Source organism: Mercenaria mercenaria, chromosome 13 (genome assembly GCF_021730395.1).
Source record: "Mercenaria mercenaria strain notata chromosome 13, MADL_Memer_1, whole genome shotgun sequence".
NCBI lineage: Eukaryota > Metazoa > Mollusca > Bivalvia > Venerida > Veneridae > Mercenaria > Mercenaria mercenaria.
Genome location: NC_069373.1, coordinates 74,530,673 through 74,558,028, shown reverse-complemented (window position 1 = coordinate 74,558,028; position 27,356 = coordinate 74,530,673). Strand labels below are relative to the sequence as shown.

The 27,356-nt window shown below is 35.4% G+C and overlaps 3 protein-coding genes across 5 annotated transcripts in view; 2 read left to right on the top strand and 1 right to left on the bottom strand.

Annotated features, from left to right (window-relative positions):
• LOC128548037 (TBC1 domain family member 30-like) overlaps window positions 1-27,356 on the bottom strand; it is a 115,938-nt gene that overhangs the window by 16,737 nt on the left and 71,845 nt on the right. For all 3 annotated transcript variants that reach the window (XM_053522316.1, XM_053522317.1, XM_053522318.1), the window contains 4 exons: window positions 13,402-13,564; window positions 11,974-12,145; window positions 3,738-3,843; window positions 2,510-2,738 (listed from right to left, as the gene is read on the bottom strand). In XM_053522316.1, coding sequence (XP_053378291.1) covers window positions 2,510-2,738; window positions 3,738-3,843; window positions 11,974-12,145; window positions 13,402-13,564 — 670 coding nt within the window. The remainder of the gene's footprint in view (window positions 1-2,509; window positions 2,739-3,737; window positions 3,844-11,973; window positions 12,146-13,401; window positions 13,565-27,356) is intronic.
• LOC128548038 (toll-like receptor 2) lies at window positions 17,885-21,266 on the top strand. The gene has a single exon (XM_053522319.1). The coding sequence runs from the start codon at window positions 17,947-17,949 to the stop codon at window positions 20,176-20,178; it is 2,232 nt and encodes a 743-aa protein (XP_053378294.1). The 5' UTR covers window positions 17,885-17,946; the 3' UTR covers window positions 20,179-21,266.
• Window positions 20,218-25,725, top strand: LOC128548040 (toll-like receptor 2). The gene has a single exon (XM_053522320.1). It carries the CDS (start codon window positions 21,434-21,436, stop codon window positions 23,657-23,659), a length of 2,226 nt encoding a protein of 741 aa, XP_053378295.1. The 5' UTR covers window positions 20,218-21,433; the 3' UTR covers window positions 23,660-25,725.

Genomic DNA, 27,356 nt, shown 5'->3' with positions numbered 1-27,356 from the left:
ACAGCAAAGTCATATATGACCTTTCACTCCTAAGTGTGATCTTGACCTTGAAGCTAGTCATCCGAAACAAGTGCTCTGCACGTCGTCTCAGTGTGGTGAACATTTTTGCCAAGTTTCGTTTGCGCATAACACTCCGTCTCATTGAGGTTAACATTCATGCCAAACATAAACCAGATTGCTCCATGCATGTCCAAGTTATGGTCCGGACAAACAAATCCGGACGGACGGACGCACTGACATATACTGAACAGCCATTTGGACGACTTATGTCTAAGCTGGCTCAACAAAAACCAACAAAACGACAAGCTCACTCCTATTTCTTCCCCCCCCCCCCCCCCGACCGCACACACAAACTTTGTTTGTGGGGGCATAATAACTGTTTAGCACTTTTGGCTGACCTTTCTGAAATTTTGTGTTCTTTAATCAATATATCACAATTCTGACTATATTTTTCTATAAACAATATATCACATGTCTGAAATTTTGTGTATTATATCAATATATCACATTTCTGAAATTTTGTGTTTTATATCAATATATCACATTTCTGAAATTTCATGTTCCATAATAAATATAATCATGCAAACAAAAAGCTGTAATTTTGTGAGAAAAAAGTGTCAACCACAAGAGAATCTGAAATATGCCTCTTCTTTCTTCTTCAAATAATTTGCTTCGGAACAAGGTTCTATTTCTCTGGATCTTGTATGATGTTTGTTGTATCACATCAAAAAATTATGTTCAAATTGTAACTTTGCAGCGTTAAATTTCTAAAATGGACTGGTCAATCATTCAATTTGGGCAATACCATTTATTATTCAAAGGGATGTTCGCTGAAAATTTACTGACTGCACGGATGTGCAGGCTGATCTTGTTCTGCACTGGTCACAAAGGCACAATCACTTGCTGCCAGCAGGCTAAAGGTTAAATGGTCAATGGAGGCCCCAGGTGACTGTCCAGGCATTGCAGAAGTGCACCAGGGCATAACCTTGACCTGCCAGACTACAGGACAACTTTCTCACTGGAAAGAATTCTTTAACTAATGGTTTCAAACTCACAGCAGTGGTTATTTTGAAATCAGCAACCATTAACACTACACCCTGAAAGGCCCTTGTATGATCATGCAATGTGCCTTAATACAAACTGCAAAATTTTCAAGCGCTTCTCTCTAATACAAAACTGTGCTTAAGACCACCTCCAAATAAAGGCCCCAAGTATAAAACCTGCTGATAAAAGTCTCTGTTTCTTCATCAAAAAAGTAAATTTACATGTGTAGAGAGGTACCACCATATTTTTTTTTTTTATTTTCCAATAGTGGTTTTTACGGAAAGGTTTGGCTGTATTTGCATTTAGAATATCTATATTCAAGTTTCTAAATAACTGAACAGCAATAATCCTAAAGGACTGAATGATGTCAAAGCTTTAAGCTCAATAGAAATTCTGCAGGTTTCCAATCCTTAAAATAGCAGCTTCATTATTAATACATGGACTCTAGGCTATATCAGTTTTTACCAACTGATGACTGCAAAATGTCTATTTTGTATGTACAAGCGCCGAGCATTGAAAACCATTGATTCAAGACTAATAAGTGGTAGAAATAACGTCCTAGGTATGCAAAATTCAAAGGGAAGACAAAGTACATATATGTCAAAGATCAAAGAAAGGAAAACTGTTAAAAGTCTAGGGCTCTAAGTTGCTGCATGTATAGTATTTTATTCAAGGACAGTAGAATTCTTTCATGTGAAGAAGCCATCCAGCCAGCTTGTAGTGGTACTATTTGGGTGCCAGCCTCTACCTGAGTGGGGCACCTGGCATATTTCTTCAAACATTCATGCTAGAAAATGGCCATATCAACTACTGTTTGATCCACATAAGCTGTAACAGGTTTCTTCTTGAATGGTGGCTTTATTTTGCATGGTCCAGATAAAAATTGTAAACATTCTAAAGGTCTCTGAGGGTGGTAGTAGGACCTTTTTGAATTATTAAAATATCTGTAATAATGTTAATTTTATGGTCAACATCATACAAATCACAAAAAGTTTTTTTTTTTTTTTTTTTTTAATTTAAAGAAGGTTTAGGATGAACATGTTGTTTTTGTACTTATTATGATATCCTGAAAGTTTTCAAACAATCAATCAAATATTAAAGTCAAAATTGATTTTTTATAAATTATTGATGTCAAAAATGGCTGAAATTTACAATGGAAAATAACCTCATCAAAATCATTTTCTAATGATAAAATCAAAATTAATCCAGATATTTTTATAAGTTTTAAAATTTTCCTACTGCTGTCCTTAAAGTTATTTGGGATGATGTATAATATGAATAGTATTGTCTTATATTTAAAGAGAATGAAGTACAAACTTGTTTCAGAAAAGGAGGATCAAACAGTAAATTGTGTCGGAGTGACTTGAAACTCAGCATACAACATATATTACAGAGGGGAGATTCTGTCCTTTAAAGTTTCCTATTGTCACAATTTTCTTGATCACATTCAAAACCACCAGCTTACCTTTATGATGTTTGACACTAGATGAAACGTTAGTTGGTATAAATCCTGTAAAACATGTAATATTTTCTAAATCTTCATCCTCAAGGTCATCCTCATCGCTAGGCAGCACAGTTCCTTCTGGCCAAGATGCCTTCTTTGAAGAAGGGGTGAAAGGTCGTATATTGTAAGTATATTTTTCACGCAATTCTGTTAGCTGAGGCAGTGGGAAGGGGGCTATACAGTAAATACTCTGAAATGAGAAAAACTTGGTTATCAAAAACTAGTTTCACATCATCAAGAGTAAAAGCTGGATTCCATTCATTTAAATCATAACCACAACTCCTCAAAAGATAAGTACATAATGTACTGTCGTTAAAATGGAGTTAAACCTCTCTTAAGCAGACAGCCAAGTGAGTGACATGAACAGGCTGCTTATAGCTGGTGGCTGTTTAAGAAAAGTTTAAATTAGAACATTTTTTTGTTTTGACGTTTTTGAATAATATTTCAGTTATGGAAAGGCAGGCAGTTAACCTGTCTAGTTTTCCTGGATTCTGTACCAGTACAAACCTGTTCTCTGCAAGTAACTGCAAACTTGCCCACATGAATCAGAGGTGGAGGATGAATGATTTCAGACACAATGTCTTTTATCAAATCTCCAAGGAGAACATACGGCCTGCCCAAGGATCGAACTCACAACCCTGCGATCTATAGATCTGCGCTCTACCTTTAGAGCTAAGTTGAAGGCTTTAAAAACTAATTTAGAACAAAAAATCACTTTAAAGAATCATAATAGCTTACTGGCTGCTTAAGGCAATATGTTGTTTAATACAAGAAGTAGCCAAGGCAGGTTTCACTGTAGCTGAATTCATTCTTATCATTATTTAACATGAAAAATCATTTTGTGTCAAATTTGATTAAATATCAATGTCTCGTATCTTACTATACATAAAATCAATATCTTAAGAAAATTTTTATTAAGCATTTATTAAAATCTTCTGTTAACCAAATTGCGTAAATTTTCATCAAAATTCTAAAATGTGTGTGAAAGTTCTAGAGTGGACAAAAATATGCTTACATTCAAAATTTATAATCAAGAAATATTGAAAGAGAAAATTCTATTGCTAATTTTGTCCTATATCTCTAACTTTGTTACAAAAAGATAAAAACCTAGGCACATTAAATTGACACCAACAACAACAAAACTGCATTGTTAGAAAAACATCATGCAGAAAACAATAGCAAATGTTACCTTGATCATTGAATCTGCATCGAGAATATTTCCTTCTAGCATTTCCTGGGTGATATCTCCCATGAGCGTGTAAAACTCATCTGCCGAGGACACAGTGAGGATGCGACTGAAACAACAATAAAAACCATGTGAAAACTTGTTGTAATACGAGTCAAGCTAGCTCATGCACTATTCACGAACCTTTCATTTCAAAATTTTGGATCAATATACATCTATTACAATACAATTTTCTAGTTTGTCTTCAGACAGAAGCTTTCGTGTAATGAATCTGTACAAAATCTTATTAAGCAGTTCAAGTCCAAAGTAACAACTGCATTGCAACTAAATTTAACGGTTTTAGATCTGATACCAACACTCTGTAATAGCCATGAATATTAAATGGCCGTTTCTTTATGTAAATTGTAATAGATTCAATAAATGAAGGAGTAAAAACTGTAAAATTGCTATTATTTGACAGGGACTTAATTTCTTTGTAGATTTCAAGATGCAATGTATACAATTAAACCACAATAACTAAAAGTTCTAATTAATTCATCTTAAGGACTGGTAGTTCTGCATGTTTTATAAACTGGAGGTAATGGCGTAACGTCATTTATCCTGTCACTTGCAGTATTTTCGACCCGATATCAGGGTGCCGTATAATCTTTCTTGATATACCGTCAGTTGACACGTGACCAGTGAAATACGGTCAGTTGATCATGTGACCTTATGATCGATATTGTTGTCATAAGAAATTTTGCATTGAAACCATCACCATTGTGATGGAAATGTCCGAACTAAGAAAATGAGTGGTCAAATAATGAGTTTTCATTCAAAAACGAAGAAGTTATTGCGATTTTGTCGGTGATTACGTCATTACATAAGTGACGTCATTACGAATATGACGTCATTGAAATGGTTGCCGCACACTTATTTTTGTAAAATAAATTGCCAAATATCGGAAAATGAAGTAATGACAAGATAAATAGAATAATAGGTTAGTGCCTAAGATGGAGAAAGTTTATCTGACTCGGCTCCGGACGTTATCTGGTTCGCCTTCGGCTCACCCGATAACCTCCTTCACCTCGCCAGATAAACTTTCTCATCTACGGCACTAACCTATTATTCTCTATTTATATGGCTGACGTAGCATAAAGCCTGGACTAGGTATACAGAAATAAAAATCATTTTATGAACTAATGGCAACATAACTATCTTTCAAAAGACAAAACATGATATTAAAATGTTTGACATGAAAAACAATTCTAAATAATGTCTAAAAATCTGCACTCAATGTGCAGATCTCTTTAATCATGAGCAAATATCTCAGAAACAAGCATGTGTGTTCCCATGGACACCCAATATGAAAACTTCGGTTGGGCCCAAATTTTTCAAATCAGTCTTAGTAGCAGGAAATCAAGCACACAACCCATCTTTTTCGTTTACAGAATTTTCTTAGTATATTCTGAAGTTTTGAAAAATCTGGGTTAAATCAAATTCTACATTGTAGAAAAAAATTGATCCAAACGTGAAGAACTACTTAAAATGTTTAAATTTCATAAATTCATGTCCATTCAAATCACCACCATGAAATTCTTTGCAACGAAATTAAATGATTTCATTGAAGATTGTTTATCAAACTGTTCCAGAGTTTACAGCCTTTATTTCAAACTGGATCAATATACCTTCACTGCAATGCATGCAAAATGAGTATGCTTGCATTAATAATTCTGCAGAATTTTTCATCAAGAAATTGAAGTCCCTAGTTACAAAGATATTGCAATCATATAGTCTCTAGTTACAAATATATTCCAGATTATGATGCAATGTGAGTTTAACAGATTCCAGATCAAAATCAATTGAATTTTGTAAAAGGCAATAATTGATTTGTCAACATATTTCACAAATAATTGCTGCATTTAAGTAATTACACAGCTTAATGACTTAATAATCTTCATTCAAAAACAAGTTTGTGGTGGTTACATAATTTATGAACAATCTTGATTGAATACTGTCACACCTGTGACCAAGACCATTCTTGGTCAAGTCAAAAAGTAATCCTTATGTGTCAGTGGTCTTTATTACATAGGTAAAAGATAAAATGAAAATGTTTAATTTGAAAATGAAACTAGGCGCCATGACAGACATGAGTTCCAGGTGAAAAATCATCCAAACGGAACCCGCTTCATTAGGCTTGGTACTGATAATAATTACATAGACTGATGGATATCTGGCCTACAATTGCTGAGAAATAGCGTGGACAAAGTCTGTCTACAGACAGACGAACAGACGGATCAAGTGGAATCCAGTATAGCCCCCAGATAATAGTATCTCGGGGTATAAAAACTGAAACTGTTTATTTTTGAAAATGAAACTAATGGCCATTAGAGACAGGGTATCTATGTTCACTGGTGATCATTCACAGGTTAAAAAACAACAACCTGAAAACGTTTAGTTTGAAAAAGAAACTAGTGTTGGTATGAGAAAGGTGTTCTATGTTCGCAGAGGGTCTTTGTTCACAGGTTAAAATAAATTGAAAATGTTTAATTTGAAAATGAAGGCAGTGGTCATTAGAGACAGGCAGTCTTTGTTCACAGGTTAAAATAAACTGAAAATGTTTAATTTGAAAATGAAGGCAGTGGTCATTAGAGACAGGCAGTCTTTGTTCACAGGTTAAAATAAACTGAAAATGTTTAATTTGAAAATGAAGGCAGTGGTCATTAGAGACAGGCAGTCTTTGTTCACAGGTTAAAATAAACTGAAAATGTTTAATTTGAAAATGAAAGCAGTGGACATTAGAGACAGACAGTCTTCGTTCACAGTGATTTCGAAATTATACTGTGTTTTTTGAAAATAAAGGTCACTGGCTCAGCATTAGAGACAGACAGTCTTCGTTCACAGGTTAAAATAAACTGAAAATGTTTAATTTGAAAATGAAAGCAGTGGACATTAGAGACAGACAGTCTTCGTTCACAGTTGATTTCTGGTATTATATCTCTGTTGTTTTCTATGCAAAATAAATGGTGTCACTTGTTGCCTCAGCATGAAATACTCCTGCAAAAAAGCATTTACCTAGCATGTAAAAACTACTACAGCAGGATTTCAGTAGTATGTACAAATGCATTAACATACAAAGACAGTATTCACAGGCAACCAACACAGGATGATCAAGAATGTTCAAAGATGTAAAAGACAAGATAAAACAACATAAAATCAGCATGATCTGTGACAGAAATAATGCTTTTAGGTGGTTAATCAGATTTTGGATAACTAATGGATTTGTTCAAAACTTAAAATTTATACTAATGTGTGTTCATTGACTTCTTAATACATGTTACATCTTTTCTGGAAGTATCTTTAAAATTGGATTTTCCTATCCTGGTTGCCCAACCAAGATAGCAGTATTTTAGCTTAAGTACAAATTTAATAAACATATTTGCTTAAGGAATAATATGAGTATAAGCACTATTGTATTAGCTTTGTCAAAGATTTGCATTGAAAAGTATATAGATTTTGCCAAAATTCAATAGAAATGTAAGTTGATAAAATTATTGTTGCCTCCCTTTGCCTATCTTAGTTGCACAACCGAAACTGAAAATAGATTAATGCCAAAGCTACATGCTGTTTTAAAACTGTCTTGTCTTTTGCTTCAGGTAGTTGAAATATCCTAATATTAATCAAAAGCAAAATGTAAAACTGGATATTATATAACAATCCACAGAAATAGTCCACCTTTTAAATTCATAAAGAAAGTAGATTTTGGCAGGTATTTTGCAAATAACTTGTGTTTTCCAATACATGAAGCCCAGCAGATTTTGGCAGGTATTTTGCAAATGACTGGTGTTTTCCAACACATGAAGACCAGCAGATTTTGGCAGGTATTTTGCAAATAACTTGTGTTTTCCAACACATGAAGACCAGCAGATTTTGGCAGGTATTTTGCAAATAACTTGTGTTTTCCAGCATATGAAGACCAGCAGATTTTGGCAGGTATTTTGCAAATGACTTGTGTTTTCCAACACATGAAGACCAGCAGATTTTGGCAGGTATTTTGCAAATGACTGGTGTTTTCCAATACATGAAGATTCCAACACATGAATAAAGTTGATTTTGGCAGGTATTTTGCAAATGGTTGGTGTTTTCCAATACATGAAGACCAGCAGATGTTGGCAGGTATTTTACAAATGGTTGGTGCTTTCCAACACATGATAACCAGCAGATTTTGGCAGGTATTTTGCAAATGGTTGGTGTTTTCCAACACATGAAGATTCCAACACATGAACAAAGTTGATTTTGGCAGGTATTTTGCGAATAACTTTTGTTTTCCAACACATGATAACCAGCTGATTTTGGCAGGTATTTTGCAAATGGTTGGTGTATTCCAACACATGATAACCAGCAGATTTTGGCAGGTATTTTGCAAATGGTTGGTGTTTTCCAACACATGATAACCAGCAGATTTTGGCAGGTATTTTGCAAATGACTGGTGTTTTCCAACACATGAAGATTCCAACACATGAATAAAGTTGATTTTGGCAGGTATTTTGCAAATGGTTGGTGTTTTCCAACACATGAAGACCAGCAGATGTTGGCAGGTATTTTGCAAATGACTGGTGTTTTCCAACACATGAAGAAAGTCGATTTTGGCAGGTATTTTGCAAATGACTGGTGTTTTCCAATACATGAAGATTCCAACACATGAATAAAGTTGATTTTGGCAGGAATTTTGCAAATGGTTGGTGTTTTCCAACACATGAAGGCCAGCAGATGTTGGCAGGTATTTTGCAAATGGTTGATGTTTTCCAACACATGAAGATTCCAACACATGAACAAAGTTGATTTTGGCAGGTATTTTGCAAATAACTTTTGTTTTCCAGCACATGATAACCAGCTGATTTTGGCAGGTATTTTGCAAATGGTTGGTGTATTCCAACACATGATAACCAGCAGATTTTGGCAGGTATTTTGCAAATGGTTGGTGTTTTCCAACACATGATAACCAGCAGATTTTGGCAGGTATTTTGCAAATGGTTGGTGTTTTCCAACACATGAAGATTCCAACACATGAATAAAGTTGATTTTGGCAGGTATTTTGCAAATGGTTGGTGTTTTCCAACACATGAAGACCAGCAGATGTTGGCAGGTATTTTGCAAATGACTGGTGTTTTCCAACACATGAAGAAAGTCGATTTTGGCAGGTATTTTGCAAATGACTGGTGTTTTCCAATACATGAAGATTCCAACACATGAATAAAGTTGATTTTGGCAGGAATTTTGCAAATGGTTGGTGTTTTCCAACACATGAAGGCCAGCAGATGTTGGCATGTATTTTGCAAATGGTTGATGTTTTCCAACACATGAAGATTCCAACGCATGAATAAAGCTGATTTGGCAGGTATTTTGCAAATAACTTGTGTTTTCCAACACATGATAACCAGCAGATTTTGGCAGATATTTTGCAAATGGTTGGTGTTTTCCAACACATGATAACCAGCAGATTTTGGCTGGTATTTTGCAAATGGTTGGTGTTTTCCAAAACATGAAGATTCCAACAGATGAATAAAGTTGATTTTGGCAGGTATTTTGCAAATGGTTGGTGTTTTCCAACACATGAAGACCAGCAGATGTTGGCAGGTATTTTGCAAAGGACTGGTGTTTTCCAACACATGAAGAAAGTCGATTTTGGCAGGTATTTTGCAAATGGTTGGTGTTTTCCAACACATGAATAAAGTTGATTTTGGTAGGTATTTTGCAAATGGCTGGTGTTTTCCAACACATGAAGAGAGTTGATTTGGCAGGTATTTTGCAAAGGGTTGGTGTTTTCCAACACATGAAGAGAGTTGATTTTGACAGGTATTTTGCAAATGGCTGGTGTTTTCCAACACATGAAGAGAGTTGATTTTGGCAGGTATTTTGCAAATGGCTGGTGTTTCCCAATACATGAAGACCAGCAGATTTTGGCAGGTATTTTGCAAATAACTTGTGTTTTCCAATACATGAAGGCCAGCAGATGTTGGCAGGTATTTTGCAAATAACTTGTGTTTTTCAATACATGAAGACCAGCAGATTTTGGCAGGTATTTTGCAAATGACTGGTGTTTACCAATACATGAAGACCAGCAGATTTTGGCAGGTATTTTGCAAATGACTAGTGTTTTCCAACACATGATAACCAGCTGATTTTGGCAGGTATTTTGCAAATGGTTGGTGTTTTCCAACACATGATAACCAGCAGATTTTGGCAGGTATTTTGCAAATGGTTGGTGTTTTCCAACACATGAAGAAAGTCGATTTTGGCAGGTATTTTGCAAATGGTTGGTGTTTTCCAACACATGAATTAAGTTGATTTTGGCAGGTATTTTGCAAATGGCTGGTGTTTTCCAACACATGAAGAGAGTTGATTTGGCAGGTATTTTGCAAAGGGTTGGTGTTTTCCAACACATGCAGAGAGTTGATTTTGACAGGTATTTTGCAAATGGCTGGTGTTTTCCAACACATGAAGAGAGTTGATTTTGGCAGGTATTTTGCAAATGGCTGGTGTTTCCAAATACATGAAGACCAGCAGATTTTGGCAGGTATTTTCCAATACATGAAGACTAGCAGATATTGGCAGGTATTTTGCAAATGGTTGGTGTTTTCCAACACATGAAGATTCCAACACATGAATAAAGTTGATTTTGGCAGGTATTTTGCAAATGGTTGGTGTTTTCCAATACATGAAGACCAGTAGATTTTGGCAGGTATTTTGCAAATGGTTGGTGTTTTCCAACACATGAATAAAGTTGATTTTGGCAGGTATTTTGCAAATGGTTAGTGTGTTCTAACACATGAAGAGAGTTGATTTTGGCAGGTATTTTGCAAATGGCTGGTGTTTTTCAACACATGAAGACAGTTGATTTTGGCAGGTATTTTGCAAATGGTTGGTGTTTTCCAATGGCTGGTGTTTTTCAACACATGAAGAAAGTTAATTTTGGCAGGTATTTTGCAAATTGTTAATGTTTTCCAACACATAATATAGTTAATTTTGGCAGGTATTTGCAAATGACTGGTGTTTTTCAACACATGAAGAGAGTTGATTTTGGCAGGTATTTTGCAAATGGCTGGTGTTTTCCAACACATGAATAAAGTTGATTTTGGCAGGTATTTTGCAAATGGTTGGTGTTTTCCAACACATGAAGAAAGTTGATTTTGGCAGGTATATTGTAAATGGTTGGTGTTTTCCAACACATGAAGACTAGCAAATTTTGGCAGGTATTTTGCAAATGGCTGGTGTTTTCCAACACATGAATAAAGTTGATTTTAGCAGGTATTTTGAAAATGGCTGGTGTTTTCCAACACATGAAGAAAGTAGATTTTGGCAGGTATTTAGCAAATGGTTGGTGTTTTCCAACACACAAAGAAAGAAGATTTTGGCAGGTATTTTGAAAATCTTTGGTGTTTTCCAACACATAAATAAAGTTGATTTTGGCAGGTATATTGCAAATGGTTGGTGTTTTCCAACACATGAAGAAAGTTGATTTTGGGAGGTATTTTGCAAATGGTTGGTGTTTTTCAACACATGAAGAAAGTTGATTTTGGCAGGTATTTTGCAAATTGTTGGTGATTTCCAACACATGAAGAGAGTTGATTTTGGCAGTTATTTTGTAAAAGGCTCGTGTTTCCCAATACATGAAGACCAGCAGATTTTGGCAGGCATTTTGCAAATGGCTGGTGTTTTCCAACACATGAAGAAAGTAGATTTTGGCAGGTATTTTGCAAATGGTTGGTGTTTTCCAACACACAAAGAAAGAAGATTTTGGCAGGTGTTTTGAAAATTGTTGGTGTTTTCCAACACACAAAGAAAGAAGATTTTGGCAGGTACATGTATTTTGCAAATGGCTGGTGTTTACCAACACAGAAAGAAAGTTGATTTTGGCAGGTATTTAGCACATGATTGGTGTGTTCCAACACATGAAGAAAGTAGATTTCAGAAGTTATTTTTCAAATGGCAGGTGTTTTCCAACATACGAAGAAAGTAAATTTTTGCCAGTATTTTGCAAATGGCAGGTGTATTCAAACAAATAAAGAAAGCAGATTTTGGAAGATATTTTGTAAATGGTTGGTGTGTTCAAATGCATAAAGAAAGTAGATTTTGGCAGGTATTTAGCAAATGGCAGGTGTTTTCCAACACAAAGAATAAGTAGATTTTGACAAGCAGTTAGCATACAGCAGACAACATCATAAGCTTAATATAGCTAGCAACAATATAAAATACCTACCTAGATAGTTTTCCCCATATGACTAGAGCAGTTCTCAACAATATCTCCGAGCCGTCAAGGAGTATGGAGTCCCAGACACGTAGGACTGTAGATTTTGGCAGGCAGGTAGCAAACAATGTGAGGAACCATTGCATAGTGAACACATTAGTAAGTGGAGGCTCGTAACATCCACCTGTAACACAAATAATTTTTATATCTATAAATAGGGTGCACACATTAACTATAAACATATCATTCTCACTGGACAATTCACTATCAAATACAAGATGATACCAAACAGTTTTCAAGTTATATAGCACATCATGTCAGAAAATGCTGATATTGCAAATTTGCTAAAAAACTATACAATATCAGAAAAATTGCACAGCTGAAAGGTCTGTATTTGCATACAGTCAAACCTGTGTTAAGCAGACAGGTGTCCACTCAACACTGGTACTGATCTTTTCAGGAGTACAAACATTTTCTATAGAAAGTAAAGCACACACCTATAAAATGTGGCCAAAGTATGACCTAGACTTCATAGCCACAAACATTCTGATAAAAATTTATGATGATCAAGTTGAAAATGTGGCCTCTACAGTGTTAACATTGTCTTTCAATGATTTGACCTTGTGAACTAGTTTCTGACCTCTGGTAACCTAGTTTTGAACTCAATGTAGATTTCATAGAGACAAACATTATCACAGAGTTTTAAGAAGATCAAACAGAAAATGTAGCATCTTGAGTATAAACAAGGTTTTTCTATGATCTGACCTTGGGACCTAGTTTTTGGCTTTAGGTAACCCAGTTTTGAACTTGACTTATATTTTACTGAGAAAACATTCTTACAGTGGCCTCTAGAGTGTTAACATGATTTTGCTATGATCTGACCTATTTTTTTCCCTCAGGTAACCCAGTTTCAAAAATTGTTTTAGATTTCATAGAGACAAATATTTTAACAAAGTTTAATAAAGGTTATGTAAAAATGTAGCCTCTAGAGTGTTAACAATGTTTTCCTTCTAACTGACCTAGTGATCTAGATTTTGCCCCCACATGAGCCAGTAATGAACTGGTCTGAGATTTTATTGAGGGAAACATTCTGACCAAATTTCATTAAGACTCGACAAAAATTGTGACCTCGAGAGCATTAACAGTCAAATTGTTGACAAAGCATGATGTCGCATGACAGACTTTGTGCTCAGGTAAGCTAAAAATAGGTCTAGATGACAATTACATTTAGGTACAACCCAGCACTCTGTATGTCAAAATACTACGAGAACTACAGTGATATCACTCAAGTGCATATTACTAAGATAAGGTTTTTCCTTACAAAAAGATGGGAATATCTATCCCTGGCACATGACCGAACAACTGTACACCATCCACGCAATGTAGGCAAGATTCTAACTGTCTCTATGACTTGAGGGAATGAGAAGAATTGATCCATACCTGAGGTCTGGTCTTGAGCATGCTGCAGGTAATCTAGATGTCGAGACAACTTTGGGAATATCTTCAACAGATCCCTGAACACAGCCATATCAACAGAGAGGGCTCGAAGGTTGTTGGCAAAGTATCCCTGTGGTAGTACATGGTCTATCAAGTATATCATAACCTGAAAATAGAAATCATTACATGCTGTAGTTACGGATGGGAGTCAGTGGGGCAGTGGTTAGCAGATTGGCCTAGCACTAGCAATCTGGGTCTGATTGCTGGTCTAATTGGTATTCTTAAATTAGAACTCTTTCCAGCAGTATCAGCCTGTACTGAATGCAGGGGAGGTAAATACGAAAACTGTCAAGGGCTTGACTGGAAGTAAGTTGTTTCATCCATTCCAGATGGGGACTATTATTGGCTACCCATTATAAATAAGGGACCTTTATCCATTATTTTTACCTTTTATGTCCCTGAACATGGCCATGATAAGAACACTGTTGGGAAAGTATTGCTCACTGGCAACATTTCTGTTTACATACATTGTGCATTTTGTTGCTTTTATCTAAGGGGCAATACTCTGAACATACTGTCTAGCATAATGTTTGGATTACCTCCCTTCCCATAATGCCTACCAATACAAACACTGTTCCGATAGGATTGGCATCTGACACCCCTAAAGAATAAATGTTTAATAGGGTAAATGCTAATTTTCATCAATATTTCACTCAGTTAAATGCTCCAGGAAATGTAGCCAGCATAAATTGACAACCACCCACACTTAAAACACAGATTTCGAATGACATTTTTGATTATGTTTTCAGGAAGATTTAAGTGTCTAGACCAACAGCTTAATTCTCTCATCAAATATAAATCTTGTGCTGAACTGTTTAAAACAAAAGGGACATGAGTGGGTTAAAAGTGAGGATTGACCAATTTATAGCTTAGCTGGCACTAAACTCTATCACAACAGTATTCTTTTCATATTTCAGAACTTATGGTCGAGACACAAAATACTATACATGTATACGAATAAGCGTGAAAATTATATGTGATCTTACCAATGCTCTTGACCTTTGACGTACAGATCTGCTCCTGTTCCTGACACACCTTCTCATTATGTTTAACATTAGTGTAAAGTTTCATTGGAATCTCTTCAATTGTTTTAAAGTTAAAGTTGACACACAAACTGTTTCCGAAGGACAGGCTAACAAACATGAAAGATTGCGATTACACTGTGCCGAAGGAGCTGGTGGGGTAACCATTTAAACCGTTTGGCTACAGACTAGATCATCTTTTTCATTCTCTTTTTACCATTTCTCTTATATATTCTGACCAATCTTTCTTGGCTCTGTTTATATTAACCCATCTTTTGAAAAGAAAAGGGACATAATTATACAAAATTCGAATAGACCCAGGAGTTATCTTCTATGAACAAAACATAGGTTCTGAACACAGACTACCATTTACAGTAAACCAACCATTATAAATGAAAGTCTGATTACAAATGAATACGAACAGAAAATCAATTTTGTACTTAAACTTCCAGCAAAGGCTATCAAATTTGGAAAAACATATCTTGTCAATGTGCTTTTTACCTCCCAGTTTAAGCTCCTAGATGAAAAGGTCTAAAACTAGAAACAGACAAACTATAAATATCCTTATCAACATTTATGTAGTGGAGAACTTATACAGCTAATATATCTCCTTGTCCACGCTCTTATAGGAAGCAATTACTGTCTTTCGGGAGGAAAACGATGCATTGAATAAAACCCGTAATTTCGGGCAAATTGTGATTAACTGTGACAGAACTTAAATATTACGGTCATAAAAAACAGTGTCTGAGCTGTGGTCCAGGAGGCTAGTTATTTCCTAGGCTTTCTAAATAAAGTAAGTGATTATCTTGTGACATTCTGTGTGTTCCTTCAAGAAATAATCCATCTTGTTTCATGTAAGGCTACAATCACTACAAATCTCAGCATTTGTTTATCTTTAGTTTTAACAAAATGTCAGGTATTTCCCCAACTTAAGTATTTAATTTATACAACAGGAGCACTGCCTGTTGGTGCCAACACTCATCTACAAGTGTATGACATAAGGTAATCATGAAAAAAAAGTGTTTGTTCTTGGCCTGCTTACTTACCTCAGGGTGGCCAACCCATTGACTTTTCAGTATCGTACATAGGGGAAAATCACTTAATCTAGGTAACATTTTTGCTTATAATGGCCTTATTACATGATAGATTTTGATAAAACTAAAATTGTGTCCATAGGGCATGGATGCCCCCACATACTGGGCAATTTCATATCAAGGTTCTTCACCTATAACATGCAACTTCAAAGAGTATGAGGAGTTGAACACACAAAACTTCTTCACTATACCCTATATACTGAAATTAATAAAGGGCCATAACACTGGTCGAAATGGTCACAGCTAATCCTTTATTGACATATTAGATAAGGTTGTGCATCTGAGCAATTTTGAATCTATTCCTTCAAAAATTGTATGAAGAGTTGAACACACCAAATTTTTTCACTATGGCCTATTTTGTTAAATTAGGAAATGGCCATAATTCTTAAGAAAAAAAAACCTACATTATTTATGGTCATCTTCACATAAGGTCCCTCATCTGTGAAACTTTTAACCATATCCTTCAATAGTGTCTGAGGACACAAAAGATTTTTCTCTATATTCTGTATAGCAAAACTATCAAAGGGCCATAACTGCGACAAAAATAGTCACAGTAACAGTTCCTTCCTTTATGGTCATCTGCACATCAAGCTTGTTCATCTGTGAAAGTTTGAAGATAATCAAAGCAGTAGTGTGAGAGGAGTTGCACACTCAACATTGCTATGAAATCATTTTGAAATCTAAACAGAAATTTAAGACGAGAAGATTTTTTAAGTTTTCCATGCATATAGAGAAAACTAGCTCTACCCACTTGAAGCCTGTTTTTAACTAAACAAAACAATTTGAAGGGAGTTTGTTTCAATGTCAGCTGAGGATCACAGCTGTGATACAAGTAGTTTGAGAGAGGAGCACTTAAACATCTTCCAAATAGCCATACAGGGAATAAGCGATTTTCACATGTAAATGATATTTAAACTACTATACCCTAGCAAACAAAGTACAGGTGGCCAGGTGGACCTAGTGGTAACATGCCTGACTGTCAAACCAGAGGTCTTGGTTCAAATCCCAGTCCACGCACTGGAAATTTCTGAGATGCTATTGAGTGTCTCCTACCTAACTAAGGCACTAGTACAGGTTTTTCCAAGGAATGACTGCTACGCATGTATAGGTGCTTCACACCTGAATGTTAAAGAACCAAATGATGTCTATTTACAAAGAGGCTAAGTTTACCAAACAGGTCTGCATCTAATGGCTTTCTCTCTCCCTCTGGTTTAGGACTTTCTCTCTCTCTGTCCCTCTGGTCAGATCGCTCTGTGTCTGTATTAGCAGAGGAGGAATTTGGGACCCTGACAGGATACCTTTGTATGTAAAGTGCCTTTGAACATATTTCTCATGAAAAGGGTGCTTTATAAATATGGTATAATATAATATATTGGTGGGTATTATGGTTTGTCTGTTTGCATCAGTTTTAAATGGATTCCAAAGAAAATTTTCAAACTTCTGCGGTTTTGTACAAGATGGCTTTTAAGATTTATTCATCCATTGGGATTTTATTCAGTGGAATGAAGTGAACAGGACACATCCAATATTGATCATTTACAGTATTCAGCAGTTTCAAACCTTTGCCATTTATGGAATATAAGGTAAAAGACAATAACCAAAATACACTCCTAGAGTGACCTTGACCTTAAGGCTAAATCACCTGGTATCAAATCATAGTGAGTGTTATTGTCAACAGGTCAGTGGAACAGTCAGACAATCATCTGACCTCTACCTGCGGACCTGACCTTGGAGCTACTGCACTTGGTAGCAAATCAAAGCGAGCATTATGAATGGAAGTCAGATAATCCTTTGACCTCTACATGTGACCTTGACCTTGAAGCTGATGACCTGAGTATTGTGTGACACCACATGATGTTAAGCTGAAAATTTAAGTCTACTGATTTTGAAATCCCTCCATGAATGGCACACTGTCTGAACAAGAGAGATGACCTTATAAAACATTTAAACTCTCAATGTGGATTTGATCTTGAAGCCATGGACCACAGTTTTATCTAAAACAGGTCAAGTTAGGGTGAATGTGTATACCACAAATTTTCAAAAGTCCTTGATGAATGACTGGAGATATGGTCTAAACAAGGAAAATAAGATGGACTAACAGAATGGTGCTCTATATATATACATTCCTTCTGAGGCATATTTTTTAACATATCTTTTTTGTACTCAATTTAGACATCATGGACACATTAAAGTATTGGATGAGTGCACTTCAGTAACTGAATAAATGCACATTTTAGCTTATGAACAGGAAGAAAAATACTGCATCTTTCAAGAGACTTCACTATATAATGACTAAATATAAATCAAGTACTGCATATAGCCTCTACTAACTTTATACATTTAACAGTCACTGTTTCATTTTTTTTAGAATTATGGTTCTATTTAAGTATATTGTATTCTTAGTTTTAAGAACTGATGTTCTTGGTGTATCTGAAAACCTTTTTCCAAATGATGATTGCAAACATACAGGGTCGTTACTGCACTGTACTATAATTCCAAGACAAATACCGAACAATGTGACACATGTTTTCATACAGGAATTAGAAAACGTCAAAGGAATTACCGTTGGTTCTTTGAAAGGAAGAAATTGGGAAAATATTAAATTCTTACATATATCGGATGCTGGTACTGATAAAAGTAAATCTTTTCAAGAAATAAAACCATATGCTATAGCAACGCTTACAAGCTTAGAGGAACTAAAAATTGTTTCCATTCAGTTTTACAGATTGTACGAAAACTCATTTGCTGGACTTGATCATCTTAAAGTTTTAAACTTTACCGGATGCGAACAACTACGTATATCCTACATAACTCGTGCAATAATGGGTATAAAGACGCTACCAAAACTAGAAGTTCTTTCAATGACTTACATAAGTACCTTGTCAGCAGTGGAATTTGATGAAGATTTTTTTAATGCATTGGCGCCAAAGCCTATCACGCTAATTGATATACATCAAATGGATGTTAATGACAAGATAGCCGACCACAGATACCTCAATGGAATACCTGATACCATACAATACATAAATATATCTGGCACAGCTTGGCCTCGAGGTGTATTTCGGAACAGTGACATTTCTGTTCGATTTGACAACCTGAGATTGCTTAATGCAAGCTACACAGTTTTACCTAATTCTTTTTTATCACTTATCAAACATTTGCCTTCTATCCTAGGAAACGCCTATAAATTAACTGTTTACCACTTAACAGTGATTTCAAATGTAGAAACAGTGGACATATCTGGGATAAATAATCAGAATTACCCTGCTGAATTGTACAATCTTACAGTTCATCTTGAAGACACAGAATATTCAGAATGGAGGATGAAAAACGTGATTTTAAAAAATAACAAACTGAAACATTTAGATTTAACATTTCCATGTTACAAATCTAATTTGGAAAGTTTAGATTTTTCTCTTAATGAAATTGAATTTCTGCAACCAAAGCTCTGCCCATGCTGTTACAATCTTCAAGAAATCAATCTCTCAAACAATAAACTTTTCAAAATGGCTGACAGGCATTACTCTCTATTTGCACAGCTGATTGTTTCCTATCCAAATCTCAAAAGGCTTATGCTTTCTTCAAATCAACTGACTAGAATTCCAAAGGAAATGTTTCAAGGAAATGAGAATTTAGAAACAATTGACTTATCCGATAATCTCCTCCAACAGATCACATTCAATCTCAACAATCTCATTAATTTGAAAGTACTCAACCTAAGAAACAACAGAATCTCAGTCTTGGATCAAAACTCAATGAAGATCCTGAATTCACTGTTTGTTACCAACAACCTATTTCAAAATATCTCTGGAATTCTTCAGATGGCCAACAACCCATTCTCATGCTCTGAATGTGACAGTTTAGAATCAATAAAATGGCTTTCAACGACAACTCATATGCAAGGGGACATAACCTGCAAGAATCCTCAAGGAAATTTCATCCCTGTTGACCATAATGCTGCGACTTTTGTACAAGAAGAATGTGACAGACCAATTCGCATAAGAAATACAATACTTTTGTCTGTGCTGTTACCAATATCAACTATAACATTTACCATTCTTAGCCTGTATAAATGGCAGAAGTATCAGCAACAGAAACATTACAAGAAGAACATGGAGGAAAAACTTCAACAAATTCAAAACAACAAACTTGAGACAAAATATCTTGTGTTCCTATCATTCAGTAGTTTTGATTACAACTTTCTTTACAACAATGTTTATGAACCGCTTAAACATCATTTACAAGAAAAAACAGGAACTGACAGAGACTTGATATGTTTCGGTGACAAAAACTTCCAATTAGGAAAACCAATCAATGACGAAATGGTTCTTTGTCTTCAAGAATCGGCTATTGTGATGTTACTCCTTTCTCGTAATTTTTGTCACAGTGAATTCTGCAGAATGGAGTTTGATATGGCCCTCCTTATGAAGAAACCATTCATTCTCATGATGAAAGAGGAACTAGATGAAAAAGAAATGGTACCCAGCTTGCAACAGCTCTTTAAAAGAAACACAAGATTATTATGGGAAAGACAGGGAAACAATTTCCACCTAAGAACATCCTGGGATAATGTGTGTAACTCAATTTTAGAACTTGTTCCATAGCTGCAAACTAAGGATTCTGAATATAGCTGAAAGAAATTGAAAGCCTATCACAAAGGCATTTGTCAAGAGATCATAACATTAATGACTAATGGTTATAAAACAACAGCTTCCTTCAGAATGAGGATAAATTTATTGAGGCCATCTTAACTGTGCAAAATTGAGTCAATGACAAAAACAAGTACAGTCGAAACTCGATATCTCAAACTCGCTTACCTCGAAATTCCGCTTAAGTCGAAGAAATTTTCAAGTCCCTTCAAATTTCCTTCTTTATATATGTAATTCAACTCCGGTTACGTCCAAATTTGACTTACCGAGACTCCGAATGTGTCGAAAGGGATTTTCAGATCCGTCAGTAAAATTCAAGTGCATTGTAAACTCGGTAAGTCGAATTGAGGAAAATACGCAATAAAATTTCACACATCTCTTTGTGAATGTGGTTGGTTTTTCACACATGTCCATGTTATTGCCTAACCAGAGAGCGGCGATGCCAACATATCAAAGGTGCGGCGATAAACAAAGTGAGATGATGATATACTTGTTTGCACGTGCCATAATTATAATTGTTAGATGTAAACATTAGATTTCTTAATCAGCGGTCATTTGTTTTTGAGACGTTATGAAAATTGCTTTTAATTTAAACTAATGAATTAATTAGTTTGAACAGCTAGGATCTTTGATAAGGATTAATTAGAGGTAATTGCGATGTTAATGTATAAAAATTAACTCCTTGGGGGAATGTATCATTCGTTCAAAATGTCAGATCGAAATGCTGTCAATCCTCAGGGAGAGAAACGTGGTACAAAACGAAACTTTGCTCAAAAACATTTGAGGTTAGTATCATTTTCATTCTTCAAAAAAGTGAAAACTTTAGTAAACACAAACTGTACGGAATCGTGTACGTGTATAGTGCCTAAAGCGTATACACAGCATCACGGAAACAGCGTTTATTTTTTATTAAAATTTCTCGTAACTAAACCAACTTTTTTCATCATTTCGTCCATACGTCGCTTCTCATATCTCGAATTTCGGTTATCTCGAAATAAAAGGCACGGTCCCTTGAAATTCGAGATATCGAGTTTCGACTGTACTTTATAATTGCAAAAACTTAAAAAGGAGGAAAATTTCTCAAGGAGTTTTCAAGGATAACTTAACCACACAATTACTGAAGCTATAATTTTTCTCTTGTATCAAAATGGTCTTCAAAGTTCTGAAATAGATCTTAATAATGAGAGAAACCAATTAATCTAAAATAATCATGGATCTACTCGCTTATATTGGATTATTGGTTTACAATTCTGTATGTGTTGCTGCTGAAATGAATATTATAAATGATGGCTGTGTACAAACTGGACAAGCTATACACTGTGACATCATTCCTGAACAAATACCTGACAATGTGACACAAGTTTTCCTACAAGCAATACAAACTGTCAGGGTTATGACTGCTGAGAATTTGAATGGAAGTAATTGGGAAAATATAAAATTCTTGCAAATTTTTGATGCCACTAGCACGAAAAACAGAAACTCTTTAGAAGTAATAGGAACTTATGCTATGACTAAACTTTGGTTGCTGGAAGAACTACAAATTGTTTCTGTACAATTGAGAATATTATATCGAAATTCATTTGCTGGACTGAAAAATCTTAAAATATTAAACTTTACTGGCTGTGAACTATTACGTATGTCATATATAACCAAGTCCATCTCTGGTGTCAATACCTTGCCAATGCTGGAAGTGTTTTCAATGTCATTTGTAAGCTCACAATATGGTGTCGACTTGGACGAGGAATTCTTTAAAGCTCTTGCCCCAAAGCCAATAAAACTACTTGATATGCATCAAATTGAAATCAATAATAAAATAGAGCACCAAAGATACCTTAAAGGAATTACTGATACTTTAGAATATTTAAATGTTTCAAAGACAAACTGGCCACAAAAAATATTTGGAAACTGGGATTTCAATGTACGATTTGACAAGCTGAAACTTCTAAATGCCAGTTATACATCAACATCTTTTGTATCTTTATCAAAATATTTACCACTTATCATGAGAAATACATACGAATTAACTATACAACGCATGACAATGGCATCAAATGTAGAAACGGTGGATGTATCTGGGATAAATGATCAGAATTACCGTGCTGAATTTCATAATCTTACAGTTCATCTTGTGGGCACTGGATATTCAGAATGGAGGATGAAAAACATAATTTTAAAAAATAACAAACTGAAACATTTAGATATAACATTCCCATGTTACAAGTCAAATTTGGAAAGTTTGGATTTTTCTCTTAATGAAATTGAATTTCTGCAACCAAAGCTCTGCCCATGCTGCTATAATCTTCAAGAAATCAATCTCTCAAACAATAAACTTTTCAAAATGGCCAACAGGAATTACTCTCTATTTGCACAGCTGATTGTTTCCTATCCAAACCTCAAAAGGCTTAAGCTTTCTTCAAATCAACTGACTAGAATTCCAAAGGAAATGTTTCAAAGAAACAAGAATTTAGAAACAATTGACTTATCCGATAATCTCCTCCAACAGATCACATTCAATCTCAACAATCTTAGTAATTTGAAAGTACTCGACCTAAGAAACAACAGAATCTCAGTCTTGGATCAAAACTCAATGAAGATCCTGAATTCACTGCTTGTGACCAACAACCTATTTCAAAACATCTCTGGAATTCTTCAAATAGCCAACAACCCATTCTCATGCTCTGAATGTGGCACTTTAGCCTCAATAAAATGGCTTTCAACGACAACTCATATGCAAGGGGACATAACCTGCAAGAATCCTCAAGGAAATTTCATCCCTGTTGACCATAATGCTGCGACTTTTGTACAAGAAGAATGTGACAGACCAATTCGCATAAGAAATACAATACTGTTGTCTGTGCTGTTACCAATATCAACTATAACATTTACCATTCTTAGCCTGTATAAATGGCAGAAGTATCAGCAACAGAAACATTACAAGAAGAACATGGAGGAAAAACTTCAACAAATTCAAAACAACAAACTTGAGACAAAATATCTTGTGTTCCTATCATTCAGTAGTTTTGATTACAACTTTCTTTACAACAATGTTTATGAACCGCTTAAACATCATTTACAAGAAAAAACAGGAACTGACAGAGATCTGATCTGTTTCGGTGATAAAAACTTCCAATTAGGAAAACCAATCAATGATGAAATGGTTCTTTGTCTTCAAGAATCGGCTATTGTGATGTTACTCCTTTCTCGTAATTTTTGTCACAGTGAATTCTGCAGAATGGAGTTTGATATGGCCCTCCTTATGAAGAAACCATTCATTCTCATGATGAAAGAGGAACTAGATGAAAAAGAAATGGTACCCAGCTTGCAACAGCTCTTTAAAAGAAACACAAGATTATTATGGGAAAGACAGGGGAATAGTTTTTACCTTAGGACATCCTGGGATAATGTGTGTAACTCAATTTTAGATCTAGTTCCATAACTGAAAACAATTTACTCTGAGCTTGAATTTTGAGACAAATGCGAACTGCAGTTATGACAAACAAGAGGGTCATGATGACCCTGGATCGCTCACCAGAGTAATATGAGCTACATGTTTCAAATGTCAAACTGATGATTTTTAGAAATTTTTTGGAAGATTTTCCGATGTCAATCAAGTAACCCCTGGGGCGGGGCCAATTTTACCCCGGGGGTCATGATTTGAATAAAGTTTGTAGAAGTCTACTTGGCAATGTTACCTATCAAATATCTAAGATCTAGGCCTTCTGGTTTATTTTTAGCAAATTTATGAAGATTTCCCTATGTACAATCAAGTAACCCCTGGACCTGGGTCAATATGACCCTGGGTGGGGGGGGTGGGTCAAGATTTGAATAAATTTTGTAGAGATCCACTAGGCAATGCTACATGTCAAATATCTAAGCTCTATGCCTTCTGGTTTATTTTTAGAAAATTTTGAAGATTTTTCTATGTACAATCAAGTAACCCCATGGGGCGGGGTCAATTTGAACCAGGGGGTCATGATTTGAACAAATTTTGTAGAAGTCTACTAGGCAATGCTACATGTCAAATATCTAAGATCTAGGCCTTCTGGTTTATTTTTAGAAATTTTTTGAAGATTTTCCTATGTAAAATCAAGTGACCCTGGGGCAGGGGTCATGATTTGAGCAAATTTTGTAGAGGTCCACTAGGCAATATTACATGTCAAATATCTAAGCTCTAGGCCTTCTGGTTTATTTTTAGAAATTTTTTAAGATTTTCCTATAGAAATCTATGTAAAATCAAGTGACCCCAAGGGCAGGGTCAATTTTGACCCCGGGGTCATGATTTGAACAAGTTTTGTAGAGGTCCACTAGGCAATGCTACATGTCAAATATCTAAGCTCTAGGGCTTCTGGTTTTTGAGAAGAAGATTTTTTAAGATTTTCCTATGTAAAATCAAGTGACCCCTGGGGCGGGGTCAATTTTGACCCCGGGGTCATGATTTGAACAAACTTGGTAGAGGTCCACTAGGCAATGCTTCACACCAAATATCTAAGCTCTAGGCTTCTGGTTTTTGAGAAGAAGATTTTTAAAGTTTTTCCTTTCAGTTGCCATGGCAACCAGAGTTCTGCATGGAATTCTTTGAATAATGTTTGTAGAGCTTCACCCAAGGAACATTCCTGTGAAGTTTGGATGAAATTGGCCTAGCGGTTTATGTCGTTTAAAGCAAAAGTTTACGAACGACGGACAACGGACGCCGGACGGTGAGTGATCCTAATAGCTCCCCCTGAGCCTTTGGCTCTGGTGAGCTAAAAACTAAAACATGTGACTGTCATTTTTATAATCAACATTTGTTTATATTGTGTCTGTGTTTATCTAATGAAATGGTTATTTGCTATAAAAGTCTTCACCAGGAGGAACAATCTCCATAACTCTGATTTGAATTTTGACAGAGTTATGTCAATTTTCAAGTTAGAATTTCTTGACTACAGTATTATAAAGTTTTCACTGGCAAAACTCTAATTCAGAGTCAAGCACTAATAAAGGTCGAGTGCGCTGTCTTACAGACAGTTTTTGTATTAAATTTTAATAGAATTTTAGATTCTGAATATGTTCTTAATATGTATGGATGTTTTTAATGTTGTATACAGTCTCTTACAAATCAAATTTGATTGGTACTATACTTTGTTTGTAACTCTATTATTTGTGTTTGTATTGTTTGTCATGTATAGTAATGAGACTCTAAAAAAGATATATATATGAGCCGCACCATTAGAAAGCCAACATAGTGCATTTGCAACCAGCATGGATCCAGACCAATCTGCGCATCCGCACAGTCTGGTCAGGATCCATGCTGTTCGCTAACAGTTTCTCTAATTGCAATAGGCTTTGAAAGCGAACAGTATGGATCCTGACCAGACTGAGTAGATGCGCAGGCTGGTCTGGATCCATGCTGGTCGCAAACGCATTATGTTGGTTTTCTCATGGCGTGGCTCATATATTATCTGAATGCCACAAATAAGCATAATAAGCTTCCTTGCTATGTTTAATAATAATACTTTTCCTATTTGTTGTTGTTCTTGTTGTTGGTTTCTGTGTCATTTTTTAAATTCAAAATTACACTGACCACTAAGGTTGGTCCTAAAATGGTGGAATAAGACCCTAGGTGTTGATCTACGTGTTTATTTTCAGGCACACAGCTCCTCAGTAGAACCACTACCCTATAGCAGGACAGATAGAATTTTACACAGCAGTGCTGGAAGAAACAGTCATGAAAATCTGCTGAATCAAAATCAGTCATTTGAGGTTCTGTGATATCCTATATTTAGCAAGGCACATTTATAAACATATCTTTTGATTGATGTTTTTCCCCCCAGTATCTTTACAATATTCACAATGCCTTTAGCAGCTTTTAGAAACAATAAAGTTGAACGAGATCATGCTTTTTTCATGAATTTTGAACTTTTCATCAAGTTCTCTACAGTCCACCTTAAGGTCATATACTGGAAGACCATCATTACCACTGCAGTAATCTTACATGTTAAAATGAATGAGTTTATTGAGCAGAAGATTCACTGGCAGCCCTAGAGCCTAAAATCTGACTACACATTCATGTGCCTTGTCTGACAGGGACATATATCTTCACTAATTTGGTACAATACTTTTGTCTCTACCACTAATTCATTCTGACATTTCGGAAATAAAGACAAATAATGAACAAAACAGAATTCTAGCATGCAGACAGTTAGTGTCCTAAGGGAAAGTCCGTAAAAAACTCCTAGACTATTGTTTGATAATACCTGCTCATTCTTTTGAAATTACATATATTTTCTCCTACAGAAAACATGTCTCCTAGGATTTTCTTGGTCATCTAATATTGTTTGTTTTGTTTGGTTGTGTGTAGAGTCACACCAATTCCATTCAGGTCCTATGGCAACTTCTCAAATTTTTCTTGTTGGAAAAGACCTCAGGTTTCCCTCCAGGCATTGCTTAAGGCATGGGTGGACACCTTGATAAAACCACCAACCTTCTACAAGTCAGCCAGCTTCCTCAAATAAAGAATTTAAAAACAAGCAAAGTTTCAAACCCACAGTGGTAAAGGGCAAGTGAATCAATGTTATTAATCCTAACCACTGGTCTACCAAGATCCCCAGAACTGAAATTATAAAACATTTTTCCGAGTGAGTATACTTTCTGGCAGTCACATCTATATTATAATGTGAGAGTCTATTCTGCCTGATGAACTTTAGAATGGGTTTTTACCATGACAGAGATCAGTTCAAGTTCATCAAGCAGAACTGACCATAACAATATGATATAAATACAAATAATGACCTTTTCATGTCAGAAATTAATGTACTAAATTTAAGTGAAACAAGAGGCCCTAGTGGGCCTAAGTCGCTCACCTGAGGCAGACTTTGACCTAATTAGATTTTGTTTGTGACAAAGTATTAAATTTAAAAAAGAATTTAAAATTTTTTTTTTCAAATTTTAAAATAAACAAGGAGCTGCATTCAGTAAACGCTTGATGCCCCCAGTGGCATCCTTGTCGATAGATTTTGCTCCTAAGTCCAAAACGAGGTCAAGGTCAAGGTCAAACTGAGGTCAGGTGATGTTTGAAGATGAGGAATGGTCACAGTTTACATCTGTATTAGTATCAATTCATTCTTGTAAGGGGTATTGATGCTAGACAAAACGGT

Coding starts and splice junctions, on each gene's coding strand:
- LOC128548038 (XM_053522319.1), top strand. CDS start 17,947: ATGGTTCTATTTAAGTATATTGTATTCTTAGTTTTAAGAACTGATGTT.
- LOC128548040 (XM_053522320.1), top strand. CDS start 21,434: ATGGATCTACTCGCTTATATTGGATTATTGGTTTACAATTCTGTATGT.